Here is a 14,339-nt window from a genome sequence, read left to right as displayed (position 1 = left end):
AAGGGCTTTTCAAAAGTGCAATTCCACATCCATCCCCTCTCCACCCAAGCCCCCTTCTCCTAACAGCACTGAATTAATCAACCTTTCACAAACAACCAATCTCATCCCAAATCCCTAACCACATATTTCAATACAAGGAGCTCAAAAGTAACCGCCTCCTTAATGTAAGAAGTGGCTGTAGCCAAAATCAATTAGAACAATGGGAGGAGTAAATATGTATACCAATGTTTTACATTTCTTGATTCTAATTTACAGAATGTTCATCTTGTGACGTTGTTCAGCCTTTGGAATATTTTGGTTGAGCCAACAAGTGTTTTGCCTTCGTAAACTAGCTAGCTTGGGGATTTTTCAAGGCTGGAAATTTTTTAAGTAGGTGAAACACTAAGATAAGGTTGTAACCAGATAAAGATTAGTTAAATATAATTGATCATCTTCTTGTGGATCACACAAGTGAGGCAATGCATATGTGAGCCATACTAAGTAGCGGAAAAGCATTATTTTCTTGAGATATAGGAGCCACAGTTTACTATAATGAAAAGGAAGTCCAGGCTGTATTGGGCAATACTAATGGATACATAATTCTATGACATTAGAGTATTTGTATGTGATGATAGTAGGATTGCAAGGGAAGGAAATAACCTGAAAAAGGCATAACACAATAGATCCTACTGTAGTCATAAGTAAGAAGGAATATGGTGGTCTTATCCTCAAAAGTAGCCAGAATTAGGTTTCTGGGAGCAGCAAGGTATGTGTACTCTAATAACTACCATAGGCAATAAGAGAGACCTCAATTAGTTTTTAAAAGTGTTGTTGAGGTCTTAAAGAAATATATGGGAAAAGAGGGAGACTTCTGAAATATAAGGAAACAGAGTCCCTCTGGTATCAAAAGGAAATCAAGCATATACAGGTCGGTTCATGCTTACTGTCCAGTCTCAAGATTGTGGTTTCCCAAACACGGTCTGTTTAGCAAAAAAAAGTGTGGTATTTGGTACACATCAAGGAGCAAATATTTAAGATGTAATTGGTGCTGGGTGAGACCAATCAGGTTTGTTAACGTGACGGCATGAGGGTCATGACGCAATTACAGAAGTGGATCATGATGCAACTACAGAAGTGGATCATAGGAGGGGAGAGGGAAAGTGTAGTCATGGGTACCTGGAGCCAGCGATTAGAGTGCTAAAGCACGGCAGACATATTACAGTATTGTTTTGCATGTGGAGAAGTTGCTCAAAGATGTGTAATCATTAAGTGTGTGAAAGCAGAGGTGCTCAATAGAGAGAAAAATAGGCCTTGTTCGAAGAGTGAAAGGCTCCTAAGAAATCAAATGATAACGTGGATATCATTTTCGAATTGTGAACTTCATTTCTTTTCAAATATTTTCAAAGCATTGCACACACAAAAGAAAATGATTCATTTCTATGGATCTGGAGCGTGCCCTCCGGCCTTTTTCCACTTTTGTCATCGAATGAAAAGATCTCAAAATGTGCAGGTTCTAGGATTTGAACAAGAGCATGAACACTGTGGCTTTTGTGTACAATCACATAGAAGGACTAAATTACCGTACATTATGTCTTTCAAAGAGCACACAGACAACTTGTACAATGTTTCTTTCGAACAAACCATGGCTTACATGAACAATTAAATAAAGAAATATAAATTTGCAATGCTGTTTACTATAGGCAGACAACTTTACCTGGAAGATTGTCATTTTACACCACAGAAGAGCTTTGGAACATTACACAGGGCCCAAACTGTCAGCTAGGGTCAGAACTCAAACAAGACAAATAACTGCGGGGACGGCAGAGGACAGGAAGCTTTCCTACTTTTTAAACCTACCCGACAGACCAATAGGCACTCTGAACACATTTTTGCAACATACGGAGATTAGTTTTATAGTATGAGGTTTATTCAGTGATACTGGTTAGAAGCCAGCTAAGGACGGCTGATTTGCAGAAAATATGTGTTTAAGATGACCTGCAGCGGACATTACCAGATGCTTACTTTGGAAGCCCTCTTGCTTCTTTTAGATGATTAACTAGCAGTCCTCGGTGCTTAATTTGTGACGCTGATTGCCGATTGTGAGCTCCAGGATTCATTTTTAGGTCTCGGCTCGAAGGCTGCGCTTGCACAGTCTCGCTCCGAGATTTAATGTTTTGGAGTGGGGCTTTAACCTGCCCCATTTTTTTACCTCTTCTCCATTGGCTGGCCTCTAAAATACTGGTCAGCCATTGGGGAAGAGCATTGTCTCTCCAAACAAGCCCCGTCTTTTTCGGATTCGGGGGCGTGTTTTTTCGATTTTCCCTCCTCTGCAATGTAAGCCAATGGAAAGAGGAGAGAAAGAAAAACACGCCCCCGAATCCAAAAACGCCACTGCGTTTCTCCGAGGCATTTCGGCTTCACCTCGGAGAACGGCGGTGGTGTTAATGGCGTCCTCTCCCCCTGCTGTCGGCTCTCAATGCGTCACGTCGCAGCTTGCAAAGGTATTAGCATATAATAGTTCTGGGCGTTGCGTGTCGGTAACTCCTATCATGGGCCCAATAGCAGTCTAGCGTTCACAATATCGCACTCTCCCGCAGGATACACTCCGCAGCATGAGCGGTAAGCCCGGTTCTTGATTTGCCAATTCCTTCCTGTAGTGTGAGCAGCAGCAGCAGCACACACGGCACTTTCTAGTGCATGAGCTGGAACCCACGCTCACCCTGTGCTCCGTCTCCGCTCTGGATTTTGGTGAAGTTGCAGTGTGGAGTAGGCCGCATATTCTCCTGTATATTGTCACCAGACACTGCCACACTTTTTTACTGCTGCTTAATCGCGTCCCACGGACCGTGACCCAGTGGCGCCTGTTGAATATAGGAGGGGGGAGTGACACTGCACCGGGTCCACACACCACCCGCAGCCACACTTACTTTATAGCGAGCTCAGTGCGATCTCTCTGCGGCGCACGTCTCCACTTTAACTTTGCCTCTAAAACGGCATACGCGGCAATCCTATACTATCCTCATATATGGCCTTTATAACGAGCAGACAGGCAGGGGTGTCCTGTTAAACAGTTCCGTGCGCAAGCAACTCACCCGGTCCAGGTTTTTTCCGTTGCATGCTGGGATTTTTAGTTCTCGCTAACCAGCTATAAAACCAGGACAAGTCCTAGAATTAAAAGAAAAGTAATGGAGTAGAGGAACTACTCTATCATAGAACTATAAAAAGTGAGACCTCTACAAAGACATGCGCTCTCACTGCACAACTATTAGTTTATGTTCGCTTTCTCCTTGTTCGTTGTAATCCGGGCCTTAACGTGCAGTGAGATATAGTTTTTTTTTTTTAAATATCACTAAGCCTCGCAAGAATGCTCCACTACCAAACCTTGGAACCCATTAAGACATGGTACTCTTACCCACTATTCCACTGCGTCTGCCTCTACCCAGGTAGGCTCTAAATTAGCCTGTACCCAGACAGCTAGACTGAATTTGGGGGATGGGCTAGGCACAGGTATTTCCTTTCCCCCTCCCTTCCATTTTACTGGCATCGTGCTCTGGTTGGCTGCCATGAGCTCAAAGTTTGTCCGCCGAGGACTTTGTACACAGGCAAGTTTGGAAAACAGGAGGCAGGGTGATCTCGCTACGTCCGTATGACTCCCACTGTATTTTAAGGGCGTCCCAAAAAATGGTACCCAACCAGAACTTTTCTATTGCCTTCGAATGGGATGACTGCTTTCTCTTCTAATTTCTGGTTGGTTTACAACCGGTATTACAGTGCCTTAAATGTATTGGCTAGTTTCGAGGCAGCGGAAACGTAGCCAACGTGTCACTCCCACTCCTAGTTACTGATTACCATCAGGGTACCCGGCTTTGGCAATGATTGGCCCTAAAAGTTATCACATCCTGCGATTTAGAATGTGGCGCGTCGTAGCGTTTCTTGTCGAAGCAGTATAAATGAAGCGCTAAAGTGATTGAGGTGAGTATCTCTCTGGGACCGTGAAAGTGCGATTATTTTGAGGTCGACGTCGCGGAATACTGAGGTAGCCTGGTGAACGAAATGATTTACTGACGGTAGATCTCAGTGACTGTGGCTCTGTGTGTGTGTGTGGCTCTGTGTGTGGGGGGTGGCTCTGTGTGTGGGGGGGTGGCTCTGTGTGTGGGGGGGTGGCTCTGTGTGTGTGGCTCTGGGTGGGGTTGGCTCTGTGTGGGGGTGGCTCTGTGTGGGGGTGGGGGTGGCTCTGTGTGTGTGGCTCTGTGTGTGTGGGTGGCTTTTTGTGTAGGTGGCTCTATGCGTGGTGGGTCGGTCTGTGTGTGGGTAGCTGTGTGTGTGTAGGTGGCTCTGTGGGTGGCTCTATTTGTGTGTGGGTTGCTCTATGTGAGTGGCTCTGTGTGGGTGGCTCTGTGTGTGTGGGTGGCTTTGGGTGTGTGGCTCTGTGTGTGGGTGCAAATGCAATAGGTCTCGCATTTGAGAGTGATTAAGCTATTGACATTGTAAATAACAATGCCGTTTCTTTAAATGTTTTAAAAACAAAAACAAACAAAAATAATGTCCTGAGCAATGCCAATAGCTTTAACTTTAACAATGCCGAGACCATTGCATTGTAAATGCTTGTTATGAGCTGGGGCTGATTATTCATCAACAGACTTCTACCCAGTGCAAGAGTAAAAGGCGGAAGACGGAGATAGAATGAACAAGAGAAAAAAGTAAATCTGTGAAAAAGGGAGAAAATAGGGATGAAAAATAACAATTTGAGATGTAAGAAAACGGTAATGAACAAGAAGAGGCATTAGGTGGAATCAAGACTAGGAAGCCTTGGTAAACGGTAAACCCAGAGGTGGGATGCCATGACAATCTTTGGGCCACTATTTTTTTTTTATACACAAATTAACAACCGCAGCCATTACTATTAGAAAACTTGTGGACTGACATTTTCCCAGTTACATTTAGTGCACCTGGCGGTCTAGCGCCCCCAACATTGGGGAAAGATAAAAAGTCAGATGGTTCATTTTCAAAAGATACCCAGAGGAGTTAAGAATCTTAAAAGTCAATAATCTGACGGCAGGTCGTGTCAAACTACAGGCACCAGAGCTAAAGCCTGTATTGTCGATGTAAACCTCGAGGAGCTTATTTTGAAAGCCAATTCTGTATGCTTCTGGTTCTAGTAAAGTGTTCAAGCATCTTCAGGAACTGGAGCAACCCTATGCTTTACCAGTTGCTCTTGTGACCCAGAAATGAGCTGAGGAGCTATTTGATTTTATACTAAAGAGTTTTACCGTGATTATAGCCACGGAGTTATGACAAAGTCAATAGGAAGGGTGTCCTTGTGTGTTCTCTTCCAGTCTGCAAGTTCCTTAAATCCAGAAAACGACTAGTCCATTCAAATTTCAACCTGTTACTACGGAAGATCTCCTTGAATTCGTGACAGGCATGAAAGCTACCTATTAATAACTCTGATTGTTGGAAGAGCAGTTTCATCAAGGAGACTCCAGTTCTTGCAGTTTTTCTTGTGCTGTGATATGAACACATTCAGTCTAGCTGAAATGTTTATGGTCACCGCTACCAAGACGATTGGGTGAAACTACATATGCAGATTTATGCTCATTGGACTCAACTAGGGGCCAACAAGCCTGGGCAGTCACCTGCCTCTTACTACCCCAACCCTTGTTCTCACAAATGACAATTATCTCCTGCTGGAGCATTCTGCGTAATGTTTCAATTCATTATTCAGGGCCCTACATGCTAGGACATGCTAAAGTGGCACTGTCATAAATAATAAAAGTTGGTAAAATAAAAGCAAAATTAGGCTAAATATCAATCTTTCATTGTGAGAGCGAATGATGATCAAGGACAAGAAACAAAGCTTTGATTAAAATGCCAATATCAGTTTCTGGTCATGCTACAAACCAGAAAAAGAGTCCCTTGATGGTGGTGGTGACCTGAAGCAGAACAAATGGTATAGCAATTAGAATCAAGCAGTATGTAAAAAGCTCTTTCCACAAGTAACTCTCAGGAATATAATTGTAATATTTCAAATGTGCTACGTACTGTTGTCTTTGTAAACCAGCAAAACACAAGCTGCAATTTTCAAGAACTCGGCGGCAACAACCGCAGTGGAGGACAAGTAACGAGGTCCCTCTTCTTTTAGTGTCCGTGAGTAACGCATTGTTAGAACCAGGCTCGTTGTTTGGAAGACCAGGATTCCCAAGGAGAGGTACTTTAGACTGACAGACATTGCTGGATGGCTCCTACCCTGAAAGAGTGTCATACAAAAAAAGGTGAGCATGCAACAAGTAGACATCACGCCGACGAGCACACACTGACTGCTTTCTATGCTAAATTTTTCTACTTAATAATCCCGCATCACCTTCATCAGGGAGGAACTTGATTGTCTTTATTAGGAATATAATTAAATAGATAAATGTAACATGCATAGATAGGCCAAACAGGGGTGAATAATTAATATGGCCCAATGCCCAGGTAACATTGCTTGGGTGCAAAGACAAGTCTTCTGATCTCTTTTGTCCACTGCATAATAAGGCACTATGACTTTTTCTCTCCTCAGTCAACTCTTTGCACTGCAAAAATCTTGGCTATTAGTCTGCAATGCCCAACAACAGATGTGTCCATGAGGAAACCTTTGCTGCTTAAGCAAGACAAGTGAAGAAATGAACAAACTCTTTAAAAATCCATATGTCTGAGTAAATCATGGAAAGGCTTTATTATCACACCAAAAGGTACAATGTGAGCTCCAGGCTCAACTTGCACTGCTAAAACACTGATTCCAAAAGAGATGTGTACACATTTTTTTAAATATCTGATAACGTTTGGTTGTTGCTTCAACTGTCAAATGTTGTGTATCACTTTTACAGTAACATTTTGTAAAATCACGGTCTGCTTTACATGAAATATGCCAGAGCAAGTTAGAAGAGGCTGCCTCAGAAACTCAAGTAACCAAGAGGGACAGTTCAATTAGAACCCTGCTATCGTCAGGACTGACCGATTCTTAGCCTTACCGCAACCAGTACCCATGCTTTACCAGAGCCCTTAAATACATAGAGCTGGTGCGCATTTAGATGTTTGACATATATAGCCCTGATCTATTACGAACCTTACATAATCACAGCCTTCATATAATCCACACCAGAGTGTAATATGAATCCCTACATCGTTAGAGTCTGGTACTATGAGACCTCTGATATAATCAGAGTTCTGGCATAGTTTGTCATCTACTGCAGCACAAAAAACAGAACAAGTGGATTTTCACATGACCAATAGATTAATGCAGTATCTCGTCCCAAGGAGCAGGAGATATTTTACAAAATTCCACACCCCTGAAAAGGTGGGTTATACACACCTCTGGGTCAGTGTTCCAAATCCATTTAAAACAAGCATTGGCATAGCCAATAGGTCTCGCCTTTGGGACCTTATAAGTGTTTAGCCATGCAACAGTTGCATAACTAAATACTTATAAGGTCCCAAAAGCGAGACCTATTGGCTATGCAAAGCGGCCGTGCGGGATCACGATCAAACATCAAAGCGGCCCTGCGGCCGTGAAAGTGAAAGTAATTGCGGTAAAGCGCGGCGCCGGCGCGCGCGCCCGCGCACATGCACTGTAGCTCTAGGCTGGCCTGGTAGCACTTTTTGGAGCCCTCTCAATAAGTCTCGCCAGACCAGCGCATGCGCTGGGTCAGGCGAGACCTAAAAAACACAAGAGGGAGGAGCCAAGATGGCGACCGAGACGGCAGCGTAGACTCCCGGCTCCGTGAACCTCCGCATCCCGCACGGATATCCTGCATGAGATCCTCAGCCTGCGCGATGCGATCGTGTTTGTGAATGAGAGTGGCAACCGATCGTGTGACTCCGAGGTTTCTGGCTGCGGTACCGCCGGAGAAATGTGCATTTGAAATTTGCGGCCCGTGCAGCCCTGGAGCCAGGACCTCGAGTGGACGCCGTGGCCGGGTGGCAGTTCAGCAGCAGCGGCCTGTGGTGAGTCGGTCCACCGGAGCGGTGCCAACCTCGGCCTACATTTCGCCGTGGTTGTTCCTGCCGCTAGGCGAGGCGGACCGGGTGCCTGCCCGGGGGTGCAATTCTCAGATTCCCCGGTGATTGCCCCTGCCTTTGACGGTGAGCTGCCCGGACGCCGCCCGTAACTCGCCCTGATTCTTGCGGGCAGCTCCCGGATTTTCGCGAGAGCTGGTCCGTGGTGGGGACGACTGTTGCCCGTGACCACGCAACGGATACATTTTTGCCTGCCCCCGGACCCTGTCTCCAGCGCCGTGGGCCTCGAGGCGCTTGTCCCGGGGTCCCGGCCCCCATACGGGTCGGGCCTACCCGGCGGCCATTTTGTGGCGATGAAGCCTACCATTCTGTCCACTGGGTCGCAGCAGGATTGGGAGTGTGTGACTTTTGGGAGTGTGGCGGAGCGATCGCAGAGAGCTGTGCTGGGGTACGGCGACCTCCTCGAGGCCCTCGGTGCCCTTCATTCCTCCTTGGTTCATGGCGTCGGGGTCTTGGGGAGTAAGCTCGATGGTGTGGCATCAGCGTTGGGACAGTGGCGGCCTTCCTGTCCTCAGGTACACAGGGACTTCCCACACTGCACACCGGAGGACAAAGTCGCGGCCACCCCTGAGACTAGTGCACAGCTGGACACTCCGGACAGTATGCTACAGTGTGATCGGCTGGCTGTGGGTCTGATCTGTTCCGGAGGTATTGGACCTGAGTGGGAGGTGGTGGCCTCGTTCCGTGCACGGCCTCCGGCGACCCAGGGACAATTCAAGCAACAGTTGTCTACTTTGGCTGCTTCCGCCTTCCTGGACCTTGTGTGCAGTGCAGACTCTGGGGCAGCACTGGGAAGGCCGTCCCTCCATGAGGTGGACTGTGTTGGTATTCAGAGACTTCCACCCCACCTGTGTGCGTCGCTTCCCGGTCGTTTTTGGACACTCCTTTACCTTGGAACATCGGACATGGCGCTGGGTCGAGGGGTAGGCATGGGCAGAATTGCAAAGAGTGGTCAAGGATAAGGCTGATCCTTCAGGGGTGGTCATCTAGTAGATGGGCGGGCTCAGGGGTTGCGTGCTCTCATGGCATAGCTATTAACATAATAGGTGCATAATGCTCCCCATCTTTCTTTGATATGGTCGATTTTGTGCTGCTTACTGTTTGCTTTGGGGAAAACTTACCGTGCGGGAGGGGGAAGCCGGGGGTATGTTTTGAAGGCCCTCCTCCAGCTTATTAACACTTTCTCTACCCCCCCGTCTGGTGGGGTTCTTTTCTTACTCCTTTTTTCCCTGTTTCTTCTATATTTCGGGTCTGGTTCCGGGGCGACAGGCACACTGCTGGGAGGGGGGGGGCCGTACTCATCTGCAGAGGTGCAGGGTGGGGGGTTGGGGGAGGGGATTCTTTAGTCTTTCATCTCCTTTTTCCATGGCCTCCTTTTTCTTCTCTGATTCTTCTTGTTTTTTCTTTTCTGGGATCAGCGTGGTACACCTCCTTTGTTGTGAATCGTCGCCTTTTCATGTGTGCCACAATTTCCGGGGTGTTCCCTGGGCTTTAGGGCAGGGGACTGCAGGCGCAACTGCTCATGATATTCTTCCCCATCCTGAATTTCCTGTGTCTGCGCCATTGATCCAATAGATTGCTGATTATTGCTTACGTCATTATTCTGCCTGCCTCTTATCGCTGTTGGGAAATTGTTCGGCACCTGATCCTTCTGTCTTTTTCCATTATAAAATGAAAACCCTTTTTATCCTGGTGTCCTACCTGCGCTGTTCACCGGCCAGACTATCTTAGCATGACGATTCTGCTCCCCGAGGTGCTGCCTGTGTTCACATTTGATCTTTGTTGCTCTGATTGCTTAGCGGCCGGCCCCGGGGGGGTTGTAGGCCCATACTTGTTATTGATTGAAATGTCAATAAAGGTTTTTCAAAAAAAAAAAAAAAAAAAAAAAAAAAACAAGATACGCCTGAAATGCTCACCTCTGAGAAATACCTCAAAAGCTAAAGGATGTGGAGTGTAGTACAATTCAAATATAAAGAAACACAAACCTGAACTAAAGACTCCATTTCTGAAACAAGTGAATAAACAAATTTGACACACTGATGGACGGACATGCAGGGTGAATTACCACGTTCTGCACCTCCTCTCTGGGGCTATTAATGAATACCAAGAGACTGCTTTTGTTGGACACGAACAATGGTTTTGACACGTTCTTTATTATCTGATGTGCTTTACAACATCTGCTGCCAAAGCTCAGGCCCAAATTGTTACTCTAAGTTGTATAAGGGCTTGCTGAAACCTACTCTGCTGCATGCTAATGTGTACCTTTCTTAAGAAAAGGGAGTGTCGAGAGGACTCTTTTGTACCAAAAGAAGCCTGGTTTGTAGATCATCTATCTGCATAGCGGTGACTGCACATAACAACATTTTAAAAGATGTAATCTAGCATCCAGAAAACCAAATGATTATACATTTAAGACCACACAACACCAAGACAGGTGGGTGAGCATGTGCTCTTCAGGCCACAGGAAGAGAAGGAAAGAACAACAACAAACAAATTGGTACTATAAATCCTCCGACACTGTTCCAGAATGATCCGAGAGGCTTTACATGAATATGATAAATAGCCTCATGCAGCTAAGAGCGCCTACTAGTGAAATTATCTGTAGTTACGAAAGGAAAACTAGTCGACCTCCTAAATCTTTTTTGACAGGATGTTCCAACAGTATTACCCTCAAGACGCATGTTGCATGGCTACCATCTGAAGGAGCTTGCTATCTACTAACCTTAAGATGCAGAGTTGGGCAGTAGTTTTGGATCAGATATCTTTATTTTAGATGAATAAAGGGGGCACGGCCGCAAGACTAGAAAAAAAGCATCAGAGGTGCACCTTTCATAGAAGACATGTTTTACATCATATCTTCTTTTGGGCTAGGTGCCTACACTGCATAACGGGAGGGCAAACTAGAGTATTTGTTTTCATGCCATCTCTACAGATATGAAGAGTCTTGTTTGAAAGAATGTGGGGACAGGAAAGACAGTAGGCATCAAGTGATTCCCTCGCTTAGGTGGTATGGCTGACATTACACTCCGCTGAGTTCATGCTTGGCCATTCTGGAAGGCACCTACAAAGCCCACTTGATGAAACTTTCCTTCCTTACCTCTTAGATTTACTAGGCACTCAATCCGAAGATGGTATGGGCTCTGTTCACAGTTTGCTTTCCGATTGAACCTTTGGAGAAGAAAGTATTTTTCTTTTCTTTTAAAGCCTGGGTTCTTTTCAATCTGCTTTACTAGTGTCTGAATGCCCAAGGATCTGTCAATCACCTGCTGCCCAGAAAATCTAAAGCCAATCAACTCCGCTTCCAGCTCTACTTTCGAGAGCCAGGATCCTTGAAGACATTAGGAGCGGAGAGGGAGGGCCCTTCCATGTGGTCTAGCAATCCACTCTATTGGGATCCTGCTAAAGGTCTTCAGCATCAGATGACCCTGTGCTATCCGTTTAGCACCAAAGCTGTTTTAGCCAATGGATTTTGCCTCCACAGCAATCAGCTTGTCCCAGCACCTGCTTCACCATAGCTTATTGGGCTGGGCCTGCTGTTTAAACTATTTCTCTGTCACTTCAGGACTTTTCAACTAGCACCACAGATAATCTAGCATGATTTCATATCCCTTTATTAAGTACTTTAAGTTCTGCACACCACCTAGGTCATTTTGAAGCCCCACAACAGCAACAAGAGACATACAATAAAAGTTAAGAAGACATGAGTTACAGGCTAATTAGATACAACGAGCTGTTATTCCTCAGATTTTGAAGGGAGCCAAGTACTGTGTTCCAATAAGTGTTTTGCATAATAAAAGGGCCGTGAATTACCAACCACAAAATCCAGCCAATATAATTGTAGTAGGACTGGAAAGGACCTGTGGCTCCAAATGCAATCCATCCACAACCAACCTCCTTCTACGGCACAGGGGGAGAATGGATTGCTCCCCTTTGCCTCCCACCGGCTTCTCTACATACTCTCAAGAACCGAAGCAAAAAGTTAAAAAAATAAGTCTTATCAAAATACAATTTGGTGGTTTTTTGCTGCTTTATGATTTCAATGACAAAGAGCGTAATTGAACTTGGGATATTTTCAGATTAAGCAGCGATAAAGAAAACGGTTTACTAGTCTTTTGAGCTGATGTTGCTAAAATTCCTCCAGGTGTTACGATTGTGCACGAAGGCGCGTGCATTTTTGTGTGCAAAATAACTATTGTACTTGTTGGACCTGGCCTTTTTCGCTTGGTTATCCCCAAACTTTTTGCCTTTTCCCTGTGTTGTTCTGACCGTCTTTTTGTTGGCCTTAGGACTCTGGGCACTTTACCACTGCTATTCAGTGCTAAAGTGCATGTGTTCTCTCCTTTAAACATGGTACGATTGATTTACACCCGTTTGGCATATTTAATGTACTAGTAAGCACTTTCTACATAAACCCCGGGCCTGTAATTAAATGCTACTAGTGGGCCTGCAGCGCTGCTTGTGCCACCCACAGAAGTAGCCTTTCAAACCTGTCTCAGGCCTGCCACTGTAGGACCTGCGTGCGCAGTTTACAGCCACATTGTCATGTCATTTACCTGCCAAGCAAGAAACTCCCCTTTTATTACAATATAGGTCACCCCTAAGGTAGGCCCTAGGTGGCCCTATGGGCAGGGTGCTATGTAGGTAAACGGTAGGACATGCGCCTTTATTGTGTGGCATGTCCTGGTAGTGACAAACAGCCTATTAGGTTTCTCACTGCTGTGAGGCCTACTCCTTTCATAGGCTAGTATTTGGAATTCCCCAAAAGGTACTTAAGTGGTCATTCCTGATCTGAAAGGAATAGTACTGTCGTGTTTGGAATTATGGTGATAAGTCTGGCTTATTGGTATAGGTGGAATTTTCATTACTATTGTAGAACTGCCCACTTTTAGAAAGTGGGCATTTTTCTGAAGTTCTGACTATGTTCTTAGCAGCCGGACTCCAATCCACATCTAGTTCTCGCTGACCGCTAAATTTTGTGCATACTTTCCAGACAGCCATCACACAGGGAGGGTTGGGTGTAACAGGGTTGCATCTGCATACTGAATGGTCTTCTTGGACTGGGAGAGAGTGAGGTGGGGCACACTTGCAATTGTATAGGCTGTGTCCTGACATCACACAAATGACTGATTTACCCCCTGCTTTATGTCTGGAACCAGGAATCAGTTTAAGTTGAAACCTTTAGAAGTTCCCGCTAGATCAAAGACATTCTAGGTGTAAGTGCAGAGGCTCTGACCCCATGCATTTAGACAATGCGTGGACTTGAAAGCAGATGCTGCTGGCTCTACAGACTGCACACTGCCAGAAGGAACTGCTGTGCTGCCAGTAGGAACCACCATCGGACTGACTTTCTGGTTGTGCTGACCCGTGGCCTGCTGGGCTTCAAGAAGGATTACCACTTTGCTGCAAGGACCGTGATGTGCTGGCCTACTGCTTGTTCTCTGCTTCGTGCCCCCAGCTGTTCTTCTGGGTCCAGTGAATGCCCAGAAGTGGCCGTGGGACTCGGAGTCTGGCCTCACCAGTCACCTGAAACTAGAGCAGGGTAAGTGCTGTATTTTCTCTGTTGCTTTATGCCAAACAAAGCGCGTGGCGAGCGCTGCCTCTGACCTGCTTTTCGACAGACCAGTGCGTGGTGAGCACTGAGGTCACCAGTGCGTGTGAGACTTTGTGCCCACAAAAATTCAGCGTGGGCTGGCTGCGCAAGCAGGGCAGGCTCTGCCCAGACGGTCACCACGGCACCCAGGAAGCACAGTCTTGGGGTGGTATCCGGCCCTAGGAGTTGCGTCTGGCGCGAGTCCCTGAGGTCGAGGGACTGCCTCACAGGGTAGGATACCACTGGGCCCCAGCCCTGCCTGCCTCTACAAGGGTCCAGCACCAGCCTAACTCTCTCTTCCCATCAATGCTGGCTCCCTTGTGCGAGGCCCACCCCAGATCTTGAGCGGAGTCACCAGGTACTCGCCGCCTTGGTTTCGGTAACTGCCCCACGAATTCTTGGGCAGCTGCCTTTCACTGTATGGTAAGCGGGGGACCCAGCAAGGTTTCCCTGCCTAATTCAGCAGTGTGTGTGCCTCTGCCTTGTGTCTGCACATACTTGGGGCACTGTATCTGGTTTCCAGGATAGGGTGAAACTGCGACATAGGCCCCTGCTTTGTTGATTCAGGGGATTACCTGAGATTACCGTAACTGGTATAATAAGCACACTGGTGCCTCTGGAACCTACATGGGACCAATAATTATCTTATAGCACGTAATACGAGTGCAGATGGGCTGCACCCCATGTTCTTTTGGGGAGATGTGATCCATGTTGG

The 14,339-nt window shown here is 46.3% G+C and overlaps 1 protein-coding gene across 6 annotated transcripts in view; it reads right to left on the bottom strand.

Annotated features, from left to right (window-relative positions):
• Positions 1–14,339, bottom strand: part of SLC35A3 (solute carrier family 35 member A3) — a 157,029-nt gene that overhangs the window by 104,836 nt on the left and 37,854 nt on the right. For all 6 annotated transcript variants that reach the window (XM_085601885.1, XM_085601882.1, XM_085601883.1 and 3 more), the window contains exon 2: positions 6,022–6,226. In XM_085601885.1, the coding sequence (XP_085458011.1) occupies positions 6,022–6,208 (187 nt within the window). In that variant the 5' untranslated portion in view covers positions 6,209–6,226. The remainder of the gene's footprint in view (positions 1–6,021; positions 6,227–14,339) is intronic.

This window comes from Triturus cristatus, chromosome 4_2 (assembly GCF_964204655.1).
Source record: "Triturus cristatus chromosome 4_2, aTriCri1.1, whole genome shotgun sequence".
Taxonomy (NCBI): Eukaryota; Metazoa; Chordata; class Amphibia; order Caudata; family Salamandridae; genus Triturus; species Triturus cristatus.
This window is presented reverse-complemented; position numbering and strand designations above follow the sequence as displayed.